This window comes from Tympanuchus pallidicinctus, unplaced genomic scaffold (assembly GCF_026119805.1).
Source record: "Tympanuchus pallidicinctus isolate F22 unplaced genomic scaffold, pur_lepc_1.0 scaffold5, whole genome shotgun sequence".
In the NCBI taxonomy this organism is placed as follows: Eukaryota; Metazoa; Chordata; class Aves; order Galliformes; family Phasianidae; genus Tympanuchus; species Tympanuchus pallidicinctus.
Window position 1 is genome coordinate 75,069,820 of NW_026294769.1, and position 26,964 is coordinate 75,096,783.

General features: G+C 43.2%; 1 protein-coding gene across 1 annotated transcript in view; it reads right to left on the reverse strand.

The window, feature by feature from the left end:
* ZC3H3 (zinc finger CCCH-type containing 3) overlaps positions 1-26,964 on the reverse strand; it is a 156,002-nt gene that overhangs the window by 60,365 nt on the left and 68,673 nt on the right. Inside the window, exon 4 of the mRNA XM_052703605.1 lies at positions 26,572-26,719. Coding sequence (XP_052559565.1) covers positions 26,572-26,719 — 148 coding nt within the window. The remainder of the gene's footprint in view (positions 1-26,571; positions 26,720-26,964) is intronic.

A 26,964-nucleotide genomic window follows, 5' to 3' on the forward strand; every position in this document is an offset into this window, starting at 1 on the left:
TTTCAATTTCAATTTCAGCAGTCTTAAAATCACCTCTGACCTCTCTTGTCACTCTTACAACTTGCCAGACATAGACAGAAACTGGCCAAATCTACATCAGTACCCTATGGGTTCCCTTCATATCATACATACCCTGTGAGAAATATTCCATCCACTTCACTTCCTGCCATAAACCTTTCTCCTAGATCCATGACCAGGTTTCCATCCAGTTTTTCCTTCCACACTTTCACCCAAGCAAAGGTGCCCGGCTCCACCAGCTAAATGCATCTTTGCTGAGCTGCCAGCAGGACAGTATTGCTCCCAGCAGGATGCTGCTTCTGCCTGTAATTAATGCTTCATCATCATTCCTGACAGCAAACAGCTGCTGCGGTCTCAATCACTCATCTTCTTGTGGCTCTCTCTTTCCTAAAGGCTGCTTGGCATTATGTTGGCCTCTTATTCTGTTCTCATTCCATAGTTGACAACAGCTCTGTTGGCTTCATGACCTCCTGACCAGAGGGTTTTGGCCAAGATGACTCTATTCAGTTTGCCAGGGTTTGAGTTTCACAGGGAATTCTATACATTGCTGTGTTTTACCCCAGTGACCCACAGCTGGGGCTCTTCTGTTGGGGTATGGATGAAGTCAGATTTTTGTTGAGGTTGCCTGTCCAGCTCAATTTCTCTCCAATTTCTGAAACGTTGCCTTCATAAGGGGGTTGGTCTTGATGATCTCTAGAGGTCCCTTCCAACCCCTACAATTCTGTGATTCTGTGATAATTCATAACTTCTCCCTTCTTCCTCAATTCCTGTTTCAGCTCCTTGCACGGCTCTTCTCCATGGCTTACGAAGGGTTACACACCTTCTCATGCTTCAGAAACCCATCTTCTATCCAAGCCCAGCCTAAAGCAGCTTCGCTTGACCACCTGAAAGCCCAACTCCAAACCACTTTGCTTAGTTTCTCCACAGGAGGAGGTCTGATCCCACCAGAATTGGGTCATCAACAGATTTTCTGAAATGTCCAAAAGTTAATCAATCCAGTAAAGTCCTAACACTGTAAAAACTTCTCCAATGGAACAGTGGCCTGGAGAAAAGACAAAAGAACTGCTCAGGAAGACGTGATAGTCCAGATGAAGCTGTTTTCAAGGTAGGTCAACATTCAGACTAAAACCCATGACAGCGTCCTGTTAAACCGCTTAAGCGAAGATGGAGAATGGAAATGCTGACAGCCCCTAATACACAGCTTTCCAACACACTCCTCTAATGCTGCAGCAGATCAGTAATTATACCGGGAAGACCAGGGGACCATTGTCCCATTAATTAGATTCCTTTTACCTCCATTAGCTCAGACGATTGGACAAAGTTCATTACGGTTTAATTCTGATTAGCTGAAATGGAGCTCTCATAGCACACGAGAAAGGCAGGACTGGGTCCCATAGCCATGCGGGATGGGACATTAATGCTTAATCCTTTCAGCAGCATGCTACCACCCTCAGTGACTGGCTACAGAGCCTCTAAAACATGGAGGGAAGCCAGGAAATACTCAGCCAGACCCCATTCAAGGCTTTCACTCCTTGCTTTCCAAAAATACACAGCATAATTGCTTTTTCCAGAGGCAGCTCCTTTTTAAATGCTCTTTTTCTGACGCAGGAAAAAATAATAATAACACCACTAGAAGCAAGAACAGTCTACGTTTTAATTACAGAAAACTAATAACTCAGTCAGGCAGCAGGGCTCAATGGAAACACTGCACTGGGGTCTGATCCACAGGGAAGAGGTGAAAAAAGTTTTGTGGGGCTGTGCTTCTCTTTTACTTCCCCAGCAAGAAAATTGGGTTTGCTGTCCTCTTATTACACTAAGGAATAATTAATAAACGTTTCTCCTCCAGGTGGTGATGGGTCGGCAGTTGGACTGGATGGTCTTAGACATTTGTGTCCAAACTGTTGGCTTGCCTGGGCCACAGTGAGTAAACAGAAATCATCCTATTTATTTCAAACGACAACTGATAAAATGAGGATAACAACACTGTTTGATAGGACAAATTCTCATCTACAAATCACTGTTTTTCAACACAGTCACCACCATCACCTATGCGTTTTCACCTGTGATGAACAAGAGCCTTCATGCACGCTCATAAAAATCTGCACCAGCAGACTGCCACTGTCATCACAGCTGAAATGCACAGCACTGCCTCACTATGCTCACATCCACTGTTTGGTTTTCATAAGCATTCATTAAGTGTTGATGAATGTCAACGGCTGTAATTTTTTCGACGTGGAGGAGTTAAATTCCACATCTTTGCTTCATGCCCACTTCTATGTCAGTCTGACCACTCCTCCAGTGCCATCTGCCACATAAACATAACAGAATGTTGGTGGAAAAGTTTATTCTCTACTGCAATATCGCCAACGCTGCTTCTGATGTCACGGGCCAACATAAAAAAACAGGAGGCATTATTTTTGGAGCAGCCCTCGTAAAATACACAATTTTGTTACCTTTTTTTAATTCTTAACATTTTTCTTAAAACATTTTAAAAAAGAAAGGAACAAAAAAACATAAAACTAGTGGGATATTTGACCTTGTTTTTGTGAAACTAATGGATTGGCCTGGTTCAATGGAAGGGGCTGCAATTCTTGGTAAGGTATCAAGGCCTCCATCAGAGATTTTTGATGAAATTTTAATCTTCTTGTACTTCATCCTTGACAAGTGTTCACATACTGCCAAAAGGCAATGCCATGAATAAGGTGTGATTGTGAACCGAAGGATATTTCTCTCTGGTAAGACGGGGAATATGAAAGTCTGGTAAAGGGACATGATCAGATTTTTGAGTTGAATATCTGACTACAACTCTACACATTCCATTTGAAGATGTGCAGGTAATGTATTTATATCAACTGAAAATGGTGCTGCAAACATGAACTGATGGGTTCTTTCACAATCTTGAAACCTATTCTCAAATTCCTTTATCAAAACTGAAAGCCTGGCTGCATATGCCTCACTGTTCAGAGCACCGTGCTTAGCCAGTGTATCAAAATGCAAACAATTATTTGTCATCACTTGAGTCAGCACTGCACAGCACTACCCAATAGGTGCACATGCCAGAGAACACACCACAGTGAGGAAGAGCTGCCTTTATTGCATGGGACAGGGGACGGGCTGCAAGTTGGACATGTCTTGGAGGTCTTTTCCAACTAATGATTGCATGAGTGGTCATTGTGGTGATGGGTTGGTGATTGGACTAGATGATCTCTGTGGTTTTCTACAACTTTAATCATAGAATCGTGTAATAGTTTGGGTTGGAAGGGATCTCAAAGATCAAAGAGTGATCTAAAAGAACCCCCCCAGCTATAGGAATTGACACCTCTCACTAGACCAGGTTGTTCAAAGCCCAACCCAGCCTGGCCTTGAATGCTTCCAAGGAGGGCGCATCAACAACCTCACTGGGCAATCTGTTCCAGTGTCTCACCACCCCCAGAGTGGTGGTGATGGGTTGACAGCTGCACTTGGATTATCTTAGAGGTCTTTTCCAACCTTAATGATTCTACGATTCTCTTAAATGTTAAGTGGGCAGTTGTGGCATACCCATGTATGTTCCTGGTATCAGCACTTCTGGGCACCTATTGCAGTTCAACCCACAAAATTTGGCTTGGGAAGCAATCATCTAACTCTGCTCCCGATCCCTTAGCACAAATTCTTGGATTTCCTACAATCAAAGCAGCAAATAGCCAAACACAAGTGTTGTGTATGACTATGTAAGTACATATATATTTTATAAACGTTTGCATGCATATTTTATAAACAAACACGCACAGGTACGCAAATAAAGGATTTAGATCCACTTAGATGTCAAAGTACAAAAGGAAGGCTGCTTGAACTCAGTACATACTGTAAAGTATAAAAATGATTCAAAGGCACCCATCAAGGGGCAGTGTATTGGTTAGCAATACTAATTGCATTGCCTACATTACAAATGATATTGCTCCATTATTAAAGGGTCGGGACTATTTTATGTGCTCACATCTATTCAATTGGTATTTCGATCAATGGATGCATTACAAGCTTTCCCTTTAAGAGCCTAATAAACAACAAGATGGAAAGTAAAATTCTCCGTAAAATGACGCTTTTAAAAATCCATTTCAGGGGGAGTGACGGGTACTTTGCAAAGCTGCAACCACATCGAGTGGCACTCATTCCTCTTGGCTAGGAGTTAAGAAGTTCAGGAGGTAAAGGCATGGAAGAGGGGATCTGTCCTTCTTCCCATTAAAACAGAACTCGGAGAGGTTCCCAACAATTCTCTCAGGCTCAGAAAGGAAGCATAAATTGAAATATCTAATATTTGCTTCCATAGAACAAACACCTCTCACGTCTATTTAGTAAATAACTGGGGGGAAAAAAAAGCATCTGTTGGTCATGTAGGTTGGACAGGATATACTGGTCATATAAGGATGACTCCAAAACGCCCTTGGAGGGATTAGGGGAAAGAGATTAGTGCAAAACACGGTCTGGCACAGATGCAAAATCACGTGCTCAATGTTTCTGACGTTCCTTTGGCTGTGAAAATCCTCACCTATGCAGCACAGCACATGTGGGACACAGCTCTAATAAGGCCACATAAGGATTTCTACAGTTCCAAGGTATAAAATCCCTGGTCCTCCATTTCAGCAATGTGTGCGTGTTCAACACGTACGTGAAATCCAAAAAATTCATCTGTGCTCTCTCATTAAAATTTAACCAGCCTTTGGCCTCCCCCACTCACACAGAGATGTCTCCCTCTGCTGGCATCAGACCCAGAGGAACTGGAATGAAAAACAGTGATAACTTCCCAAATGAACCCCAAACTGATTCATAGCACTGACACAGGCTTCCACAGAATCATAAAAGTTGGAAAGACCACTGAAATCACCTTGATTCAACCATCAACCCATGCCTGTGACCACTCAGTGCAGTGGCAAAGGTGGATGAAAAAAATATTTTAATGAAGAAATTACTCTAAGATACACACAGGGCAAGCAGAGAGTTACAGATTGAGCACGCTAACCCTACTAGGGTGTGCTCCTTGCAAAGATGCTCAGCCACAACCCCCATCTCAGAATCCCAAATCTCTTGGATATGTTTGCACCTAAATCTAAAACCACTGTTTTCTAAGTCAAGGGTGAGACCATCCATTCTAAAGCCCAAATGCCCCAAAGCAAAGGGTGATGATGGGTTGCTGGTTGGATTTGGAGATATTGGAGGTCTTTCCTAACCTTAATGATTCTGTGATTCTATCTGCTGCAGGGACTCACCACCAAGAAGATGCAAGGCAGAGACTGAGCTCTGCAGCCTCACTATGCACAAATTCACTTCCATTGAGGTGAAACTGAATATATTTCTCTCAGTATCCCACATTCCAGAATCCGTTTCAGTTTATCCATCAAAGAAAGCAAACTCTGCTTAGGGAAGTGGCAGACAGGCACTTTGCTGCATGCATGAAGCCTGTACCTTAATGAAGGTTTCTCCACCATGAATAAGTGCCTTGCTTCCCCCTGCCCACCCCAAAATAATCATGTTAAAGATGGACATGATCAAAGGATGGGCTGGGTGCCAAGGCTGGGGCCAACAAGGAGAGCAAAAATGAAATGCATTATTGCAACAGCAGAGCAACTAGCTTGCATTCGGGATGATGCTGAAATCAGTATTAAGCCATTACAAGTGACTGGGGCAAGGCTGGTGGTGCCCCAGAAGGGGTGGCAACAATTGGGAAAGGTAAGAGCTCAGAGCATCGCTCCTGTCCCTACAAGGGGGCACAGTCTGTCCCCACTGCGGGTGAGCAGAGGTCCAGCGGGGCAGGGAAGGAGCAAAGCAGAGCTTGAAGAAGACACAGTGGCTGTAATTTATACTCTCCTGCCTTTACTTTATGGCTTTCTTAATTCGGCTCCTGCTACTATTAATGTAGTTAATGTTGAGATTATATCTATTTTCTGGCGTCAGGCAGTGATTTATTCAAGCCATTTTTCCGGTGCCGGCTCCCACGCTGTTAAATCAAGTGACTTGCCAATTAAGTGCTGACTGGGGAAGTGGATGCAATCTTAACAGATATCTAACCGCAAATTAAACCGAGTGTTTCTTACACTTCTGCACTGCGCGAAGCTGGACCACTGAACCTTGCTGAGCTGGGGAAAAAATATAAACAACCTCCAAAACAAAGGGAAAAACAGCACATTTGAAGAAGGGAAGAAAAAAAGCTGCCCTTCCCAGTGGGCGATCTACTGCCTTGGCCACACAAGGACTGTCCCCAGCATGAGGGATATGACAGCGATGCTCCTCAATGGTAACTTCGACCTACAAGGATCTCCATATCCCCTGGAGTTCACACAAGACAAAGCCATGCCCCACCTGGAGCAACTTTTTGGGGATGAAATCTCAAATACCTCCTGGTGTTCTAAAACGTGATGTGCCACCACCAGCCATAGCAACACCCAGGAATTTTGCGGAGAGATGATCCATATCCCAAAAGTTTGGGGTTGCTTGACACCTTGTTGGAACCAATTAAGCTGTCACCTGCCAATTGCTTGGTTACACCAGGACCCATTATCACCCGCTCAGATTTATCCTGTTCTTCTCCTAAATTATCTCAGTTACTCTAATTTACAGATCTGGAGCATCCCCACTGCTGTCTTCAAGAAGGACCCAGCACGCTGCAGAGGAGCAGATCCAAAGGGATGTTGGGGGCTCCCTTTGGGTCAGTGACCACTGTGAACCTCAAAACCCATTCCCTAAGAAGTGATGAGGGCTCTCCTGCTCTCCAGCCTGCAACTCAACCACTATCAATACTTCCCTACATCTATTATAATGGTTGGATTTGATCATCTTAGTTATCTTTTCCAACCTTAAGGATTTTATGATTATCTGCCTTGAGAGCTATAATGAAAAGCAATGCAGAAAACCGAGCACTATTATTAGTAATCATGAAGAGTTGTTGGGATAACAGCTCATGAGAAGTGTTGAACGGTTTTACGTTCCTTGAATACTGAGCTGCCATAAAGCAAATTAAAATAACAGGAGAAAGCCCAAACGTATATGGTGCCATAGAAATACCACCGATCCCCATGCTCAGACTGTATCTATGGCCAAGAACTAAATGAAGGATGGGAACAAACAGGTCAGATCTGTGTCTGGAGGATGGGAACAATTCTTGCCAGCTGATAAAATTCAATCTAAGGGAAACACCATCCAGAGCTGCCATCATAAATACTCAGTCAACAAGGACAAACGACTTCACGAGCCCCCATCGCAATAAAAGGATCGCATTCCTGGGTGGCACGGATGAAAACGACTGTCTGCTTTGTAGCACTGAAGGAAAATCTCTCTGCTACTGTCTGAAGCCCAAACTGGTTCCCTAGCACAAATAAACCACACCAAGAGAACACAAAACAACTCTTATGCTATTTACCATCACTGCAGGAGTGCAAAAATATTTTATAAAGCAGTTAAAAATTACCCAAAGAGGAGACTGCAAAGGGGGCTAGGTACCCAATTTCTATCAGTCTCCAGCAAAGCCTTGTTCCAAAACTCCCAGCCCATGCCATGTATTGCAAAATCACATCAACACTGTACACAAATATTGTTATATACATATAAAGTCTTCAAATATTGGAAATAAAAAGAGCAGAACAAAAATCTTTTCAAACTCATTTTTCTATTACTACTATTAAAGTAATACACTTTCTTCTTCAGCAGTAGTTACCTAATAATCCAACAAACACATCAGTCTTAGGGATTTATGTAAAAGAAAAAAAAAAGATGAACTATTCAGATTTTGCAGAAAATTATCTACAAATGCAGAGGCATTTTGGCAATGCAATTCATGGTCACCTTCACTGCAATGGTCTCAATCACACGGCAACAAATTGGTAAGATTAGCTATTAACTAGAGGAAGTCAGGCTGGCAAGTTTGAAATACGCAAGTAGTCTAAAAATTTATTGATTATTGCAAAGGTAGTTTACTGCCACCCTTAAAAGTGGCCTAAAAGCGGTGTTTAAAACAGTGTTTAATGATCTGAGTTGGCTACGTGGCTGCGTTTTAGCTCTTTCTTCTCCCATCTGAAGTCTCGCCCTGGTTCTATTTGGCCACATCATCACTTATTTTGGGGGGAGTCCACCAAGGGTTAAGTGCTGTGCAAAGCATGAAGCAAAGAATGTCTCTGCCCTGAGAAATACAACATCGTAACTCATGCGTCGCACCATTTCTTGGCCAAACTCTGTTCCACTGACACTGTATTTTAAATCACATATTAGCATTGATCCAATTAATGCAGCTCTTGCTAAAGCCAATGATTTCTGAGCCTCCTCGTGGCCATCACATATTCTTGGTGGTACTTAAAAGAACCAGAGAACTTGAGACCAATCTCAACTTTCCTTTGTCCTCAAGACACTTTGCAACACGATGATGACTTCTTCCCTGTTTTTGATCTTTTCTGCCAAGTTGGTTGATCAAAAAATGGGACTCACTCAACTGCAGAATGTGGGGACATTCCTCTAAATTTGATTTTTTCAGTTTCTTTCAAAATGTCAAGAAGAAGCACACACATGAATGTCACTGCAAAATACGGTGGTGTTTGGTGCTGTGTTGGTATTCACAGCAACCCTAATTCTAACCCTAAACTCCAGCCAGATGCACCAATCCCAACACAATATAATTTTGGCAATCCTGTCCGTGGCAGGGGGATTAGAACTAGATGATCTTTGAGGTTCCTTCCAATCCAGGCCATTCCATGATTCTATGATTCTGCGCCTCCACTGTTGTATGATTTCTATGATAAAGCAGAGATCCGCAGCTCTGTTTCCATCAGGACCAGCAATCTGGTGAACAAGGATGCTCCAGTTGTTCCTATGGACACCGTGGTCCCATATCCCTCCATCAAGGACAAACCAGGAGCCCCAGACAGGCTCAGTCGGAGGCTGTGGGGATGGAGAGGTCGGAGGACAAGAAGGGAAAAGGCCTGGGACATCCATTGGACTCATCTCCACATGAGAAGCACTCCCAAACCACAGGTAAGTGGAATTGGAGACATTTTCCCAAGGTTAATTTAACTCCACCCCCATCAGGGTATTCTTCCACCACTTCCAACCACGATTCATTCCCTCACTCTTTGTACCAAACCTAGTTCCTCGTCCCTTGCAATGCATGCAAATGTGTCCTTGGGGTTCATGTCATATATGTGATGCTGCAAGAACCTGGGTGTCACTATCAACGGGATGGGAGCAACATCCCTTCTGCTGTTCCCATTCTACAGAGATGCTGAGGAATCAGTGGAAGAGAATTCCGTGGCTCAAAAAAAAGAAAATGCAAAATCCTTTGAAATGGGCTCCAAATTAAGAGCTGCATCGAGGCTGTCAAGCCCCTGCTAGCTGAGTCTACAGCACCTTCCGTGCAAAAAGGGAGCTTAGCCCATTTATTAGAATGATGAAAGCAAAGGGATCTAAAAATTGCACTCCTTCGTTAATGAGCAGCCGAAGGGATCGGTAAGCATAATTTCAGAGGCTAGTAATATTTTATATAATCGCCGAGTGGTTTAAATTGAAAACCCCCAACTGAATCAATATTTACTGCATTGAAACGAAATGAATAGTAATAAGTCACTAAGCTCCCTGTCCTGTTTCATAAAATAAAAAATTATAAAAATGAGCACAGGCGCAGAGAGACTATCACATTAACTTTTACGGCACTTGGGGAGTCATCACCGACTATTCTCATAAAATAAAATCTTAAAAAACCTGCCGGAGGAAACCTTGCTTCAGCACTGCCAACAGAAAAAGCCAAACAGAAGCTGGGAGTTCAGGCAGCCCGTTCCCCAAGCAGGCAGCAATCTCCTGGCTGCTTGGAGAAGTGTTTCTTCTCTGATTTTACATTGATGCTGAGGCTCTAGATAAACACAGAACTTCTAGTTGGAGCATTTTCTGCAGTGTGATGCCAAGCTGGTTGTGATAAAGGCTCTTCTCGCAGGTAACCAGTGATAGGACAAAATCTAATGGCTTTAAATTGTGCCAGGGGAGGTTTAGGTTGGGTATCAGGAAAAAAAAATTGTCCAAAGGTGTGGTAATGCATTGGAACAGGCTGCCCAAGGAGGTCACAGAGTTACCACCCCTGAAAGTGTTCAAGAAACGTAGAGATGCAGCCTTAAGAAACATGCTTAGTAGCATGGCATGAATGAGCTGGGATAGGACTTTAAGATCTTCTTCAATCTTAATGATTCTATGATTCTATAAAAGACACGGTGAGGACAGGCCAGCAGTTGGACCGGATGATCTTGGAGGTCTTTTCCAACCTTAATGATTCTATGATTACAAGGCAAACCCTGTCCCTCTCCCTCAAATTTGCCAAAAGTGTTTGGAGAATGGAGCAGGAGAGAGGCTGTTTCCTATCTCCATCACTCAAAGTTGGATAGTTTAAAAGCTGGAGAGAAGCATTTCTCTAAGTTCCTGTTACCCAGAGAGTGAAGGGCATTTGCAAATTGGATAGTACAAACTTCTCATAGAATCATTCAATCAATTAGATTAGAAAAGACTATCACGATCATCAAGTTCAACTATCATCACCACCATGCCCACTAAACCATATCTTTTCTTTCTTGTAGCCCTAGGAATTCAATATGGTGTAATTACAAGATGTATAATTACAATAAAACACAATTCTGTAGCACCTTGAGGCACTGACACAGGCAGCCCAGAAACGTGGTGGATGCCCCATCTCTGGAGACATTCAAGGTCAGGCTGGACAGGGCTCTGAGCAGTGTGATCTTGCTGGAGGAGTCCCTGTTCATCGCAGGTGAGTTGGACCAGATGGCCTTTAAGGTTCCTTCCAACTCAAATGACTCTAAAATTCTATCTTGATCCACATACGATTGCTACGTCCAACACTTCTTCCTCAATGGAAACCATTCACCAATTTTACATTGCACAGAACCAACCTCTGGAAGAACATTTCAGTGACCATTGCCACTGACTCCAAATGTCCAGAGCCTGGGATTCCCATCAGCATTTATGAATCAAGATCTCCCAAACACTCTCTGCTTGGAGCAATTCAGTTCTTCACAGAGAAAAGAAATTACCCAGATGCAAAAACATTCTCTCCTGCAGAAGCTGTTTAGGTCACAGGAGCTCTGAAAAACAGCCTGGATCTTTTTCCTATTTTATCCTTTTCTTTAGCTTTCACGTTCTATTTTTGAAGCTGCATTCCTGTCTTTCCCGTTCATGGTTTAGTGAGCAATACTGGTGGCGGATGGACAGCTGGACTGGATAATCCTCGAGGTCTTTTCCAATCTTAATGGTTCTATGATTATATATGATTCTATGATTAACAAAAACAGCAGAAGGTAATTCTAGAAAACATCAATTCTAAAAACATGACCTAAACTTTTCAAGACACTGCCACAGTTTTACAGTGATGGAAAAAAATAATACTATCACTTTCTTTTTTTTTTTTTTGCATTTTTGGGCCTTTTTTTCCCAGCATCTTCCCATTTCTTCCACCCCACAGCCATGCCAAGCTCTGGGTTGTGTTGCAACACAGCTGGTTGTTGCACGTGCAGAAGAGATCAGGACTCTCCTCGTGGGAGGAAGCAGGAAATAATTCTTGCCACCTCACTCCTGAACACCAGCTCCCACCAAGAATGTTCCTTCCCATGCCAAAAATAACATTTGCCCTCTGTCCCCTTTTCTTCAAGCATTTCAAATGCAATTTACAACAAGATTTAAGGTCCCACTGCACTGGAAGAGATGCTGCTGATGTTAGGGGTCACAGTGACCAAGCCATAAAACATTTTTCTATATAAAATTGCACTAAATGACATGAGGTTGGCGTTTCAACACAGGGTTCTCCTTTGCAGCTTCTGCTCATATATATGTATTTTCATTTCAGCAGAAATGTCAGCAAGTCCCAGGATGCCTGCAGCAACCCAAATCCAAACTCACCCAAAATAATTTGAGAAACAATTATTAAATCCAGATTTTTCCACGGGGATGGATTTAAAACCACAGGAAATTATTTGTAATCAAAACATACTCCGAGCTGCAAAACCAGTGATGGCTCCAGACAGGTGGCTATGGTGCTTGTGCCAAGTTTGGGAACCCCCTCTGCCCTTTTTTTCCACTTTCCCAGCTTTAACAGCTGTGACCTTGCAGACCTCCCCCATGCACTTCTGCAAATCCTCCTTCCAATGGGCAGAACCAGGGATGGATGGACAGACTAGGGAACGGGAAGGCACCAGTCACAGATGTTCATGCAACCCCAGAGGATTCCCTGCTTCTCCAGGAGCTCAGTCCCACAAAAGTGGGATGGTGCCAAGGTCAGGCACGGGGCAGATCCAGCTCCCAGCCCTGGGCTTGGTGCAGTAAAGCCAGGATCCAGCAAACAAGATGCCATGCAAAGTCACAGTGTGAGCAACACTTATAGCTTCATCCAGAAGCAAAGTTCAGAGTGGATATTAGGAAAGATTTCTTCTCAGAAAGAGTGGTAAGGCGCTGGAATGGATTGCAGGGAAGTGGTGGAGTCACTGCCCCTGGAGATGTTTGAGAGATGTGGAGCTGTGGCATTGAAGGACATGGTTAGTGGGCATGATGGGGATGAACTGGGTGTTAGAGGTCTTTCCAACCTTAATGATTCCATGATTCTATGAAAGTGGTTATCCAGGCAGGTAAGCCCACAAACTAACAAAAAACATGCTACTTCTAGGACCTGTGAATGGTAAAAAATTTCATTTAGAAGTTAGAATGAATTAAGGTTTGAAAAGACCTCCAAGATCATCCAGTCCAATCATCAACCCATCCCCACCATGTCCACTATGTCCCTAAATAGAGCATCACTACATTTCTGGAACACTTCCTTGGGCAGCCTGTTTCAATGAATGACCACTCTTTTGGAGAAGAAGTTTTTCCTTATATGCAACCTGAAAAACTCATACAGAAATCCCAAATGAAAAAAACAAATGCTCTACAGGGGTTAGAAGGAATCACAGAAGAAGCAATAGCTTCAGAGCAACTCACCCCATCAGAATTTGGATTGAGAAAGAAGAAATCACTGAGAAAGCTGGTTACATAGTTCTTGCATACAAGAATCATAGAATACCTCAAGTTGGAAGAGACCCACGAAGATAATTGAGTCTAACGCCTGGCTCTACAAAGGACCACCCAAACCCAAAGCCTATGTGTGAGAGCACTGTCCAAATGTTCCTTGAATTCTGTCAGTCTGGGGTCATGCTCACTGCCCCGGGGTGCCTGTTCCATGTTCCACTGCCTTTCGATGAAGAATCTTTTCTTAACCACCTGTAGGAGCTGTAGGCCATCATGAGGAGGTTGCTCACTTCCACCACGCTGTGGACACTACGTGATGCCACTTTCCATGGTGTTCTCAGTTTTGTGCCCAGTTCTGGGCTCCCCAGTTTAAATAAAGCAGACAGGGAACTGCTGGAGAGTTCAACGGAGAGCTATAAAGATGATCAGGGGCCTGAAACAACTCCCTTATGGGGAAAGGCTGAGACTCCTGCGGCTGTTCAGCCTGGGGAAGAAAAAACTGGAGGGGCTGGATCTGATAAATGCACTCAGCATCTCCCTCTGCCCTTCAGTCCCCATCACTTTATCCCCAGGGTGCCCAAAACTTCATCCTGCTTTGATAGAACACTCATCCTTTGATAGGACAAGAGGTAATGGCTTTAAGTTGGGCCAGGAGAGGTTCAGGTTGGATATTAGGAAAAAAATCCTGTTTTAGAAAGAGCGGTCAGGCATTGGAACAGGTTGCCCAGGAAGGAGGTGGAGTCACTGTCCTTGGAGGTGCTCAAGAAACTTGGAGATCTAACACTGAGGGACATGGTTTAGTAGGAGCTATTGGGAATAGGTGAACGGTTGGACTGGATGATCTTTTAGGTCTTTTCCAACCTTGGTGATTCTATGATTCTATGATTCTATGACATGGTTAGTGGGCATGGTGGGAGGGGTTAATGGTTGGACTCGATGCTCTTAGTGGTCTTACCAACCTTAATGATCCTACGAAATCCTGGAGGCAACTAATGCTTCTCCCACAACCCTGAGCTGTTTCAAATATATTCTTAATGGCCAATCTGGGAACTGAATGAACTCCCTTTCCTTTCTGTGCTCAGATCCTCCAGGAGCTCTGCCAGTGATGTCCATGCAAACAGTTCCAGCCAAAGACAGAAGCCTTGAAAATGCTTCAAAATCAAAATAAAAGTTATTTTTCATAGTCATCTGACAACTTCTTGCATCAAATTAGCCCAACAGGGTAGGAGGAAGTCTCAGATCCTGGATTCACCACTGTTTTTCACTTCCACAGACTCACAGCATTATTAACATTGGAAAGACCACCGAGATCAGTCAGTCCAATCCCAACCCATCCCTATCATGCCTACTAAACCGCATTCCTCAGTGCTTTATCTACTTCTGTCTTAAAAACCTCCAGGGATGGTTACTCCACCACTTCCCTATGCAGCCTATTCCAATGCCTCATCATATTCTATAAAACCTTCAGTTCTCACCTCAACACTGAAATAACTCAATTTTCACAGGAGTTATGATCCATACAGCTGCAAAGATAGAGCCATGTAGTCTGCTCTCTGTAGCCCAGTTTTTGCTAGGACCCAGTGTAGCATACAGTAATGCATCACTCCGCAATAACTAATCCAAGAGTTTCTTCCAGCTCCTTTTTAACCTTTTTTTTTTTTTTTCCTCATGCCAAGAAGAACCAGATGGATCCATCTTTTGGCCTGAAAGTGAGCTCAGTGTTTGCTTAGCCTGGAAAGAATTAATCAGCTGAAAATGAAGCTCGAGCACTTGCCAAGCGGAATGACCTCTCTGCCCCCATGAACCCATTTGCTTTTTTTTGCTATGAGTCCTGAGCCTTCCCCGGGTGCTCGGTGGGGGCAGCCCAGCTGCCAACAGCAGTTGGCCGCAGCTCAGATGGAGGTCCTGTGATTTTCCTGCCGTTGGTAGCTAATAGGAAGTGATTAGGGTCATTGCTACGGAGCACGGAGCTGCCATTCAGCCACTTTGCTCTTCTGCATTTTTTTTTCCTTCCTTTAAATACCAATTTTCACACCAGCAATCGGCACAGTAAAATGTCTGTGATTGAGCTACTAAGGAGCTGGGAGGCATTGGGAGCATTTGTAGCAAAAAACATTTGGGCAAAGAGGAAGGAGAAAAGAAAAACAACAAAAACCACACCATTACTAATCTCTCAGGAGGGCAGAGATTCAGAAATTAAATACATCACTCAAGCAGCTGTCACTGTCAGGTGAAAAACCAGTGACACTGTAAATACTCAGCGCCACGAAAAATATTCTCAAAATGCTCCGCTGTTAGGTGGGATTATCAGCCCTATAAAAACCACTTCCAAAGGTTAAGAACTGCTTCAGAATGAGTTTAAAATACAGTGTGTGCAATTTTGCTAACTGTATTCCCAGCAGATTTCATCTTTCCAGACTGCTCAACAGGGCTAAGAGTGAATTTTCACAGCTGGCAATGGGGGAATGTGGATGGACCAAAGGAAAGGCGACATCAGAAACCTCATGGCCCCATGAGACGTTTTATACAGGAAAAAACAGATGTCCCAGGACAGAGTGAGCATCAGTGAGTGAGGCCAAAGGGCTTTAGAGACCTGCTTCAGATCCTAAAGTCACCAAGTTTCATCCCTATTTCACCTTCAGCAGGATATGGCCCTAGTTTTGGGACCCTTTGCCTTCTGCATCACAGGAAATGGCCTCAAGTTGTGCCAGGGGAGATTCAGGCTGGATATCAGGAAAAAATTATTCTCTGAAGGAGTGGTCAGCCATTGGAACAAGCTGCCCAGAGAAGTGATGGCATCACTGGCCCTGAAGGTATTCAGGAAACATGGAGATGTGGCACTGAGGGACATGGACTAGTAGGCATGGTGGGGATGGGCTGGGGCTGGACTTGGTGATCTTGGACATCTTTTCCAGCTTTAATGACTCTATGATTCTACAACTCTGCCCTGCAGAAGAAAAGCAAACCTTCCCAAAAGAACTCATGAAATCATCCCAGGGAAAAGATAGAAGTGCTCAGCCCATCTCAGACCTGGAGTCCCAGTACCTGAAATCATCCCAGAACCAGAGATGACGTCTCCACTTGCCTGAACACCAACTTCCCCATTTCTCCACCTGTGTTCTTGCAATAGACCATACAGTCCCATTTCAAAACTGCTGATCCACAGCTCAAAGTTCTCAACTTTTAATCTGTATAAACCTCCTTGTTAAGGATATTCTGCTTTTCTTTGATACTTTGAAAGCTGCCTGAAAGCAAGGAGAGGCGATGACAAAAGAGGGGAATGAAATCCCAGCTAATGAATTACCACTCATCAGCAAATCCTCTGGGAACTGTGCTCTCTGCCCATTATAAACACTAAGTAAAATATTTCAGCTTAAGACACAACTGGGTGGGAGCACCCAGTCAGCAAGACACTGCTGATGAGCAGAAACCCATTAAGAAGCAACACAACCACTTGTGAGCAAGTCTGCAGTGTTATACAACGCAGGCAATGCCTTGCACATTTCTAGTTGTTCTGCTCTCTGTCTCGAGGACCCAACATGCACACCACAAACAAACTTAATTTCACCTAAAACATCTGCTCAGTGCCATACTTGATATTTCAGTGCAGCATGAGAGTACCTTTGGGATTACTTTCACCGGCAAGGGGTTGAGGTCGAGACTCCAAAACTGTTCTATGAAGCAACCCAATGCCCAGCAATGAGGATGTGCAGTTTAGAAGATAGAAATTGAAATTAAGCAGTTTGTAGAAACATGTATAGAATCACAGAACGGCCTGGGTTAGAAGGGGCTTCAAAGATCATCTAGTTCTAATCCCAAAGTTCCAATCCCACTTCTGCAAATAAAAGGAAGAAGTGGATTTTCCACAAAATCCTGATGGCATTTTTCTCTGGAAAGAAGCAAATGCAAACAGTATTTCAAAACTCCATTCTCAACCTGCCTAAAACCTTCTAGGAATGCAGTTGGGAAAGAGACTGTTGGTGGGAATTGCTTCTGTAGCTTTAATTTACAGGAGACAGCTGTGTTTTGCTAGGTTTAAGGATTACAAAAGCAAAACTGTGTCCAAATGATGCTAAATAAGGAAGTAGAAACTCTCCAAATTTTAAGTAAAAAAATTTTGTATCCACAAACAAAATAAACCCATGAAGATTCAGCATGTGATAAATCCACAAGATCTCCCAGCAAGATCCAGCCTGGGTTTTGAGAACTGTGGGTGCATGGAAAAGGATGTGTCCTGTTGATAGAGCACTCCTTCCTGCATACACCAAGTTCCAGGAAGATCTGCAAGAGGGACTGATCCAAGATGAACACAGTTCCTGAGTAAATAATCTATAATTGCCTCCCCAGGTTCAGAAGTGACACATTTATTCTTAATAGAATCCATTCAAAACTCTGCTACTCCATTAACCAAAATTAAAAAAAGAAAATCCCATTATTCTTAAGTATTTTCATATGCATTTAGAGCTGGCAGTTAACCTCTGAGTCCCAGTTTTATTTTGTTTTCATTAGTTCCTTGAAGTAGAGCTCAATTACTATGGCCTTAAAGGAGGGAAGCAACAAGCACAGTTGTGCAGGGTTATAGGGTACATATGCATCACAGGGTCTATATTCAGTGATATACATAACATGCATCAAGTGCACCCTCAGGGCTGGCAGATGACCCCAGGCTTAGTGGTGCAGTTGACACAACAGGAACAACTGGTAGCATCAAAAGAGACCTGGACAAAAGAGACAGGCTGGAAAAGTGGACCCATAAGAACCCATAAGGTTCAATAATGCCAACTGCAGGGTGCTGCACTTGGGTCAGGGCAATGCAGCCCACAACTGTGGGTTTAGAGCTCATTAATCTCCAAGATCTCTTTCAACCTAAGCCATTCTATGGTTCTATGATTCTATCATATTGCCTTGTGAGGTTTGCCCTGGTATGGGACAGGTGTAGTTATAGGGTATAGGACATAGGAGCTGGTTGGCACTGCTGTGAACCCAACGAAAAGTCCGGGCTTGGATATTTGCATGGAAAAGTCAAGGCAAGCACCCAGATGTCAGCTGTGTTTAGGGAGAAATAGAAGAGAGAAAAAAAGATTGAATGTTATAATGTGCCTTTCTTTCTGTGAGGGGGGAGTGTATAAAAGATTAATCCAGAGCTTTGCCAAGAAGAGGCGACATTGTTTTTTAAAGCCTCTAACTAGTCCCTAACAGAGACTGGATTATGTTAGGCCAGATGTCAAGACTTCTCCGAAAACAATACAGGGTTGTGTATCTCATACGATCCTCATTAAAAAGATTAAGAGTACTTCCTATAGAAAAAAAACATATTTTCAGACGGGAGCGCCAGTTTCCTCCTGCCTCTGAAGTCTCCAATCCCAGCAGACGAATTTCACTTTAATGAGATGTCATTTTTGAGAATGGTTTAACATCCCTTCAAAAAAAATCTTATCCCTAAACCTTGTAAAACCACGTCGAGATTATTAAAAGAAAATTTACCACACAGACAAAAAATAAAAAATAAAACAAAATAGAACCCGCCAATTCGCAGAATCCATGACACGGCCGTTTTTAAATGTGATGGAAAAGGCTTTCCAAGTTATCTGCTTAAACACAGCCTTTCTGTTTACTTCTCACTTTCATGTCAAATGAATTTGGGAAGAAAAAAACTGACAGGAACTTTAAGGGCATTAGTCACATTTCAACTCCTTTTCAGATTAACACATAGGAAGCCAGGGAGGGCTGAAGCACGGCCACTCGTCTTGATAAAAGCAAATTAACCCCTGGTGCTCTGTCCTCTGACCATCAGGTTATGATGCCCACAGTCTTTCATGTCCCTACGGGACAGCACCACGGAGAGCAACCCACACCGCGGAGGCAAAATCCCAATGGAGCATCATCGCTATGAGCCGTCGAGATCAACACCTCAGCGTTTCCACTGAAGCAAAAAGAGATCAAGGAGGGATAAAATACACAGATGGAGGACAAAAGGCAGCCTTTGCTGGAATAAAACAAATCCCTGTCTCCTCACAATATACAGTGGCTTTGATTAAAGCTTCTCCCCACCACAGCGCTCAGCAATTATCAGCGGCAGCGCCGACGCTAACAGTTTTCTGTATTTTGTTTGAAACTTTTGTGATGATGTCCCGGTCCTGTAGCAGTATGAGATCACAATACAGCCCCCAAACCTCACTCACAGAAGCTCTCACCCTCCCCAGGCTCATTAACATACTGTGATTTAATGAGTTTTAATTCCAGCACACCGCACCAGCAACTCTGGACCATTTCAACAGTGCACAATTTTTTCACTGCAAAACACAAGGAAAACCATACCCTACCTTCACACAGCTGGGATGGAGATGCCAAAGTTTTTGCTTTGGCTGTCAAATTAAGTTGGAGGTAAGCCCTAAAAACCAAGGATTTATTTGCCTTGCGCAGCTCTCCAAAAAGCACGTGCTGACTTCTCCTGGAGGTGTGCTTCAGTGAATACATGAGAGCAGTGCCTGCTTAGCAACATGGAGAAATAATCAGGCATAATTTATTTGCCTCTGGCTACTTCTGAGACAGTGGGGTTGCAAATGGAGAGAACAGGATCCTGCACATAGTGAGCAATTAAACTGCACCACCATCCTGCCTATAGCTTTTCTTGCTAAAAACAATGCACCTTTCGGTCTCCATCCTGCAATACTGAGATGTCTCTGCAATTAACACAATTATGTCTGCTTGAAAAAGCTTTATACCTTAAAATCCTGCAAAGTAAATACTGTGTGGTGATCACTGTCAAAGGTTGTTCTTGCACAGGAATTCTTCTGTACTGAGACAACAGGAAGAATCTAGTGGATGGCCCCAAGCTCCCTGTGACCACCAGGCAAGTCCTGAGGAAGAGGGCAGGATTGGGACTGGTGTCCTTACCAACCCAACCCATTTTATGGCTCTACAATCTTTAAGATCCCTTCCAACTCAAGGCCAATAATTCTATGATCTTCCTCAGTAACTGGAAATAATTCCCAGCAAATATCAAGGCTGCAGGGGAACTCTGTAATTTCACAGAATCATAGGGGTTTGAAGGGACCTCAAGCAAAACTAATCAGCTGCTGGGCTTTAAGACAAATGATTGCAAACAATAAGCACCAACGTATCTCAACCAACTCTCAACAGTTTTCAAAAATGCCACAAAATCTGGGTGTTGCCACCTCCTTTTCCCAAGCAGATGCGGCGACATCCTGAGGAGTTGCACGGTGCAGCTTCAAAGCAATTGAACTACTCTGCATTGCCCTGATTTGCAACACAAATTGGGATATCTGAAGTCACAAGAATATGCTCCCCAAAAATTGACACAGTTTTAACACTTATGCCACTAGCCAGTGTTCATGGTGAGACAACCACGCAGTTCTGAATTCTGCAAGAATTAGGAATAGTAATCAGTCTTGGAAAAAACATGCTGGCACACATCAATTCGGTATGTGTAGTTTTGTCTTGTGAGATCACCCAGCCTAGCACCTATTCTTCTGATCACCTTGCCTCCTTGAGACATTGTCATTGTCTTATCATTTTGGTTTCTCCTCCCAGTTGGAGGACATTGGGCACCTTCCACTTTGGAGCTGGGTGATGAGCTCAGCACTGACTTTCTAGGGTCTCTGGAGCAGGACAGCCATGGCTTAGAAGCCACTCTTTAACGTGGTATGAAAGACAAACTGTCTTTCAGCAAGGCACTGTACACAAGAGGATAGAAACCATGAAAAGAGCTCAGCACATCAACTGGTGGCAAAGGCAATGATGCTGTATGGAAGAGGAAACCAAGCATGGGAACACTGCTGGGACCAATGGCATCCATGCCCCCTGAGCAGATAAATTTGATGGTGAGACAAAGCTAGAAAGGAAGCATTGCAACAACTGGATGATGAGCTCGGTTGAGTTACCAGTGATGGATACCCAAAGCAATGGGTAAGAGAGCAAAGAGAAATCAGAAACCAAAAACTCATCCACAATGAAGGAAAGGAAGGAATGAGAGGAAGGTTGGCATGTGCGTGGAACCTGGAACACAGGCATCCTAAAGGACATCTCCTGTAACTCCTGAAAGGACGGTAACTGTCAGAGATGGTTCTATGGCCACCCACAACCATACTAGACACACCATGATGGCAGGACAGCAGCATCCAGTAGACTGAGAAGCAAGAGCAAACCAGCACAGAGCAATCTTTTCTTTCCAGCAGGGTAGCAGCACTTGCACCCAGTGAGTTGTCAAGCACCAGTCCATTTCACTGCCCTAATCACCCACTTCACCCTAAGGAGTATGTATGCATGGGAATGCATGAAACACATGGCAAGGGTTGACTCAATTCCACAAGGGTCCTGTCCCAAGCTCTGTGCATTCACACTTGCCCCAGGCCAAGAAACAGAAAGAAAAGAAGAAAACAAAACTAAAATACACAGCTTATCCTCTGCTGACAAGTCTTTCCTACTGAGCAGGCACTTTCTCTGACAAATGTTTTATTATTTTGTTCTTTACTTATTTATAATGCTGGAGGGGAAAGTTTATCCCTCAAGAGAAGAAGTAAACTTTTCTGAAGGAAATATCTGAGGTTCTCCATTGGTGCCAGATTATATTTGCAGACAGGTTACTTTTCTTTTAAACACATGCATGACTATTTTAAAAGGAAACTGTTCAAAGTGGGTCAGTGCTTACCTTGCCTATCACTGGAATCTATAAACACAACATCAGCCACTAGGCACAGGCTTCTCCACTCCCCAAAAATTGTCTTAAATTGGGGTTGTTGCTCCACAAGTGAGTGATTTGAGGTCCCCTGTTGCTCTTGGAATACCTCCTGGCTTCCTCCCAGAAGAAAGCACAGACATTTCCCAATGCTGCCTTGAGCGGGATGCTCAGCAGCATTTGGGTTTTGTTAATAAAACTCATCCCTTCAGTGGATGGTTTTCAGTGGAAGGTTTTGCATGAGGAAATATTTCCATCAGCCAGGAGCATCCTCCTGCCATGATCCTCATCTGCCAGATCCAACCAAGACACCTGGAGATACACAAGCCCAGCAAAATATGCTCTATCTCTTCCAGGAGTTGGACTCAACGAACCTCATGGCTCCCTTCCAGCTTGAGATATTCTGTGATTCTCTGACCTTTTCCTCCAGTAGTTACTCCAATCCTACAGCACACTCAACTTCACAACGTTTCTCTTGTCTCCATAGTCTATCAAGTCTGGATATCCTGTCTGGTTGACCGAGCAGATCAGTCACCACTTGGCCATACTGGCTCCCAACACCAGTGCCACGGGAAGAGGCTGGGAGTAGCAGTGTTTCCAAAAAGCTGCTGTAGAAGGGCTAAAAGCCATTCTGAATACTCACAAACGCTGTCATTACTGAAGGCATTGCTTCATTCTTTGCTGCCCATCCATGTGAAGTGGCACAGCCCTATCCTGACCGCAGAAAAGGCGCCCCCATGAGATTTCTAAATGATGACCAAACGCAATGTCAATAGGAGAAAATGAAATTTAAGGCAAGCAAATCACAGCCCTTCTGAGCTGCGCTCCTGCAAAGCAGAGAGAGATAAGGGGGTGGAGTGAAAAGGAGGATCAATAAATCTTAACCTCATTCACAATGATCTGGAGCTCTTATTAAGTAAATTAATTTAAGTTAATTTAACTCGATCATGACTCCCGATCACAGTGATTTAGTGAGGGGGAAATTGCATTAGGAAAGGCTACACTCACTAGATAGAAGAACGGAAGAAAATTAGATCCACTTAGCAATGTGAATTAATATGGAAATAGCAGGTGTAAATTTAACCTTATCAAGAGAGTGAAAATTATCTTCATAAATTTGGAGAAATAGCCCCCAAGTTGCTTATAAATCTATTTAAAACAAAAATATTACAAAAAGTGTAGTAAAATTAATTTAAGATATACTCACATCTTTCGCCTCCAGAAAAGTCAGCGGCAGGGCGAAGTTTAATGCAACCCAGCAATAAGGGAAGAACACAACTCATCACCTTGGGATTGGCAGTGGGTACCTCTAGACCTGCAGTGACTTTCCCCATAACCCATTTCCCATCAACAGATTCATCTTCGTTTTTGCTTGAAATCTGAGTGAGTTTGTTGACAACAACGGCAATGCTCCATACACCCCTGCAAGGTTTCTCATTGGTCACTGCAGAATACATACCCAAACAGAGTGGGGAAATACTATGAACACATTTAGGGACAAGCAAATAGGATGGACAGAAACACAGCTGCTGCCCAAAGTCCATAAAGGAATCACATTACATCTGACAATATCACTTGCCATGTAAAACCCTTGCCCATCACTTTTGGGGCTCCCAAAATGTGGATTTTACAGTAGAAACTTCCTCCTAGCCACAACTACATACAGGTCTGGGAGCATCATTCAACCCCAGCACCACCAGCCTTTTAACTTCATACTTTTGGCTTAAGAGAAAAAAGGGGTATTAAAAAGTCAACTGTCAGATATGACACACACATTAGAATGTAAAAATGAGGATCAAATTTATGCTGCAAAATAGTCCAGGAAAAGTTGTGTTTTCTCAGTAAAGCAGCTGGAAAAGCAGCTCACAGTCCCCTGAATCATTCCTTGTTATGCATCCAAAAGAATGTGATGAGCAAAGGAGCATAAGGGGAAAAAAAATGTTATACTACAGAAGAAGCATTTGCCATGTGCTTCCTGCAGACAGTGCCGATGATTGATCACACACAACGAAGGTAAGAGGGAGACAAAGTAAGAGATTTATTGCTTCTTTAAAATATAATTGTTTTTAATTTGCTGATGGTGTTTTATCAAGATTTGCCTGAAACAGCCATAAGAACTAAACTTCATTATTTAATGAAGTCAAAGATTAATATGGATAAAATTATTCTACAAGTGGGAACTCTCAGCCAATTCCAGCTGGATGAAAAGATTCCTCTTCTCCAAAACGCATAGAGCACTCAGCCCAGGAATTCTGCCCTAACCTGAGCCCCTTCCCCTTCCTCCAACTATAAGCCTCCCAGATCTGGAGATAACACAGGAGGAAGAACCTCAGCCAAACACTCAATGCAGGAATTGTGTCTCTTACATCTCTGATTTGGGATGAGAGGTAATACACTTAAGCTATGCCAGGGGAAGTTCAGGTTAGATATCAGGATCAATCTCTTCTCCAGGGGAGCGATTAGGCATTGAGACAGGCTACCCAGAGGTGGTGGAGTCACTATCTCCAAAGGTGTTCAAGAACCACAGATACGTGGTATGGTTTAGTGGGCATGATGGGCATGGGTCAGTGGTAGGAGCTGATGATCTTGGAGGTCTTCTACCACTTTAGTATGAGTGGGCATGGTGGTGATGAGTTGATGGTTGGACTGGATGATCTTAGTGGTCCTTCACAGCTTCAATGATTCCATGATTCATGGGATATGGGTTCATGGTTGGACTTGATGATCTTTGAGGTCTTTTCCAACCTTAATGATCCTAGGATTTTGTCCCAGTGCAGTCATTTCACCACCATTAAACTCACCCCTCTACAGCTCTGAAAGATTCATCACAGGGCAGAAGCTGACATCTGATACAACGAAAAATAACTCTCCTCTCTGGTATGTGCTTGCTAGCCCTTGCTCTCCCTTCCTTATGACTGATTCCCAAATACCCCTATAAGAAGGACATAAAACCATTAGAGAGCAACCAAAGGAGGGCTAAGAAGATGAGGAAGTGTCTAGCAGGGAAGATGTAAGAAAAGCTGCTGAGGTCCCCTGGTTTATTTGGCCCAGACAAAAGGAGGCTGAGGGGAGGCCTCATGGTGGCCTACAGCTAACTAATGGCTGTCTACAGTCAACTCATGGCAGCCTACAGCCCCCTCACAAGAGCAACATAGGGCCAGATGCTGATCTCTCTTACCTTGGGACACCAACAGAACCCAAAGGAACCATCAAGAAATTCTATGACTTCAGAGGGGCTATGTTGCATCACAGTATGACATAATGAATGCTCAACATGAAGACTGCCAAGTTGCAAATTATCTGGCCATGAAAGTGATTGCAGAATCTAATCCACTAACAAGCATCATCCACGAGATACAAATTCCCCTCTTGAGAATAAAATGGGAACAACTATAGAACTGATCAAGTCCATATTTGGCTCACCTTTTCTCTTTCAGGACCTCATGTTAACAGAGAGACCTAAAGCAGTAGTTTTGCCCAAATCTCGTATCTTGTATCATTTCACAGTCACAAAAATTAGAAACAGAAGTCAACCTTCTACCAGCCTCTTGTACAAATCGGCAGCACTCATAGACAGTGCAAAGATAGAACAGTCATCAAAATGGGATTTCCTGAGCAGAAAGCAGCAGCTATTTCCACCCAGACAGGTTGCCCTTCCCAGACTTAAATAAAGAAGCAAAATTTGCTCCAAAATGGCTAGTGCAGGACAAAAAGGCAGCCATTCCCAGAAAAACTGAGACAGAAATGGGGAAGGCTAAGATTGAAGTCAACACAGATATAAATGCATTTATTAGGGTCAATTGGGTTGGCTGACACTCAACTATTCATTCTGCTATGTTAAGAAAAAAAACAGTATTGCTTTTTTGGAGTGGCCAAATCCACACACACTGGATAAAAGAGGAGGCTACAACTGGTGAGAAACAAATCTTCATTTGCACACAAAATAATCAGGCACGGTAATTATTGGCAGCAAATTATGAACATCTGAGAAGTAATACTACTTCAGATTTACTGTAACAAAATTCACAGTATAAAAGGCATACATTAAAACACAAGCAATCAATTATAATTATTTTTTAAAAGCTTCTATTTGGGCCAAAGAGGAAACATAACAATTACATATTTGATGGTCTGACTTTCTATAATATCATGACAATCTTATAGAATCATTTAATCATTTAGGTTGGAACAGAACTCTAGAGTCATCAAGTCCAAGTGTTATACTTAGACACAATTTGTCTTGGCCTCCAAAACGTTCCTGGTAAAATGATCCACTAGATAATAGTGCAGCTCGCTTACAGCTGAAATACAGACAGCTACCACACTTCCAGTGAGCTCCTCCAAAGCACAGATATGCACAATGGTCTGATTTTTGGGAGGTCCTGTATGGAGGCAAGAATCGGACTTGATGATCTTTATGGGTCCCTTCCAACTCAGGAGATTCTATGATTCCACAATAACGTTATAAAGCAGGCTTGGTTTCATTAGCAGGCTTGACCATGTCTGATTAGCAGGAAATGTTCATTTCCAAAAGCAGCAGCAAGTTTACTTAGTTCTAATGCGTGTATTTATCCATCATCCTTATTTAACTGCTTCATGGAAACAAATAATTCAAATAGAGAACAAATATGAAGGAGCAGACTGTGGTAAGCTGTTCGCCACTAGTCTAATGGGATTACTAACACGATTTTACACTTTAAGTCAATAAACAATGAGTCCAAGTAGCTAAACAAATAGAGAAATTAAGTGATTTTTGTGACTAATGCCATTCTAATGTCACGGAACACGGAACAGAAATAAAAGCCTTCACAGCCCTTGGTCCTGCATTCAACAAATGGAAGAATTACCTGCATGCCAGCAGACGCCTCATCTTCCAGCTGGGGCCAGAACTGCTAAATGAGGAGGATGGAGTGACCACGCTCTTCTTCACTATCCTGTAGCGTATCTTTATCACTTTGTTTGCTGGGGGGCTCCTTATGAAGTGCAAGTTGGCACCTGCAGGAAAGCAAAGGGAAAAACGGGCTGAAATTCAGGTGAGCATCCAGGGAGGTTGTAGGTGGGACAAAAGGGATCACAGAATCATAGAATCATAGAATCATAGAATCACCAAGGTTGGAAAAGACCTAAAAGATCACCCAGTCCAACCGTTCACCTATTCCCAACAGCTCCTACTAACCATGTCCCTCAACACAACATCCAGAATCATTAGGGTTGGAAAACATCTGTAAGATTAGGTCCAG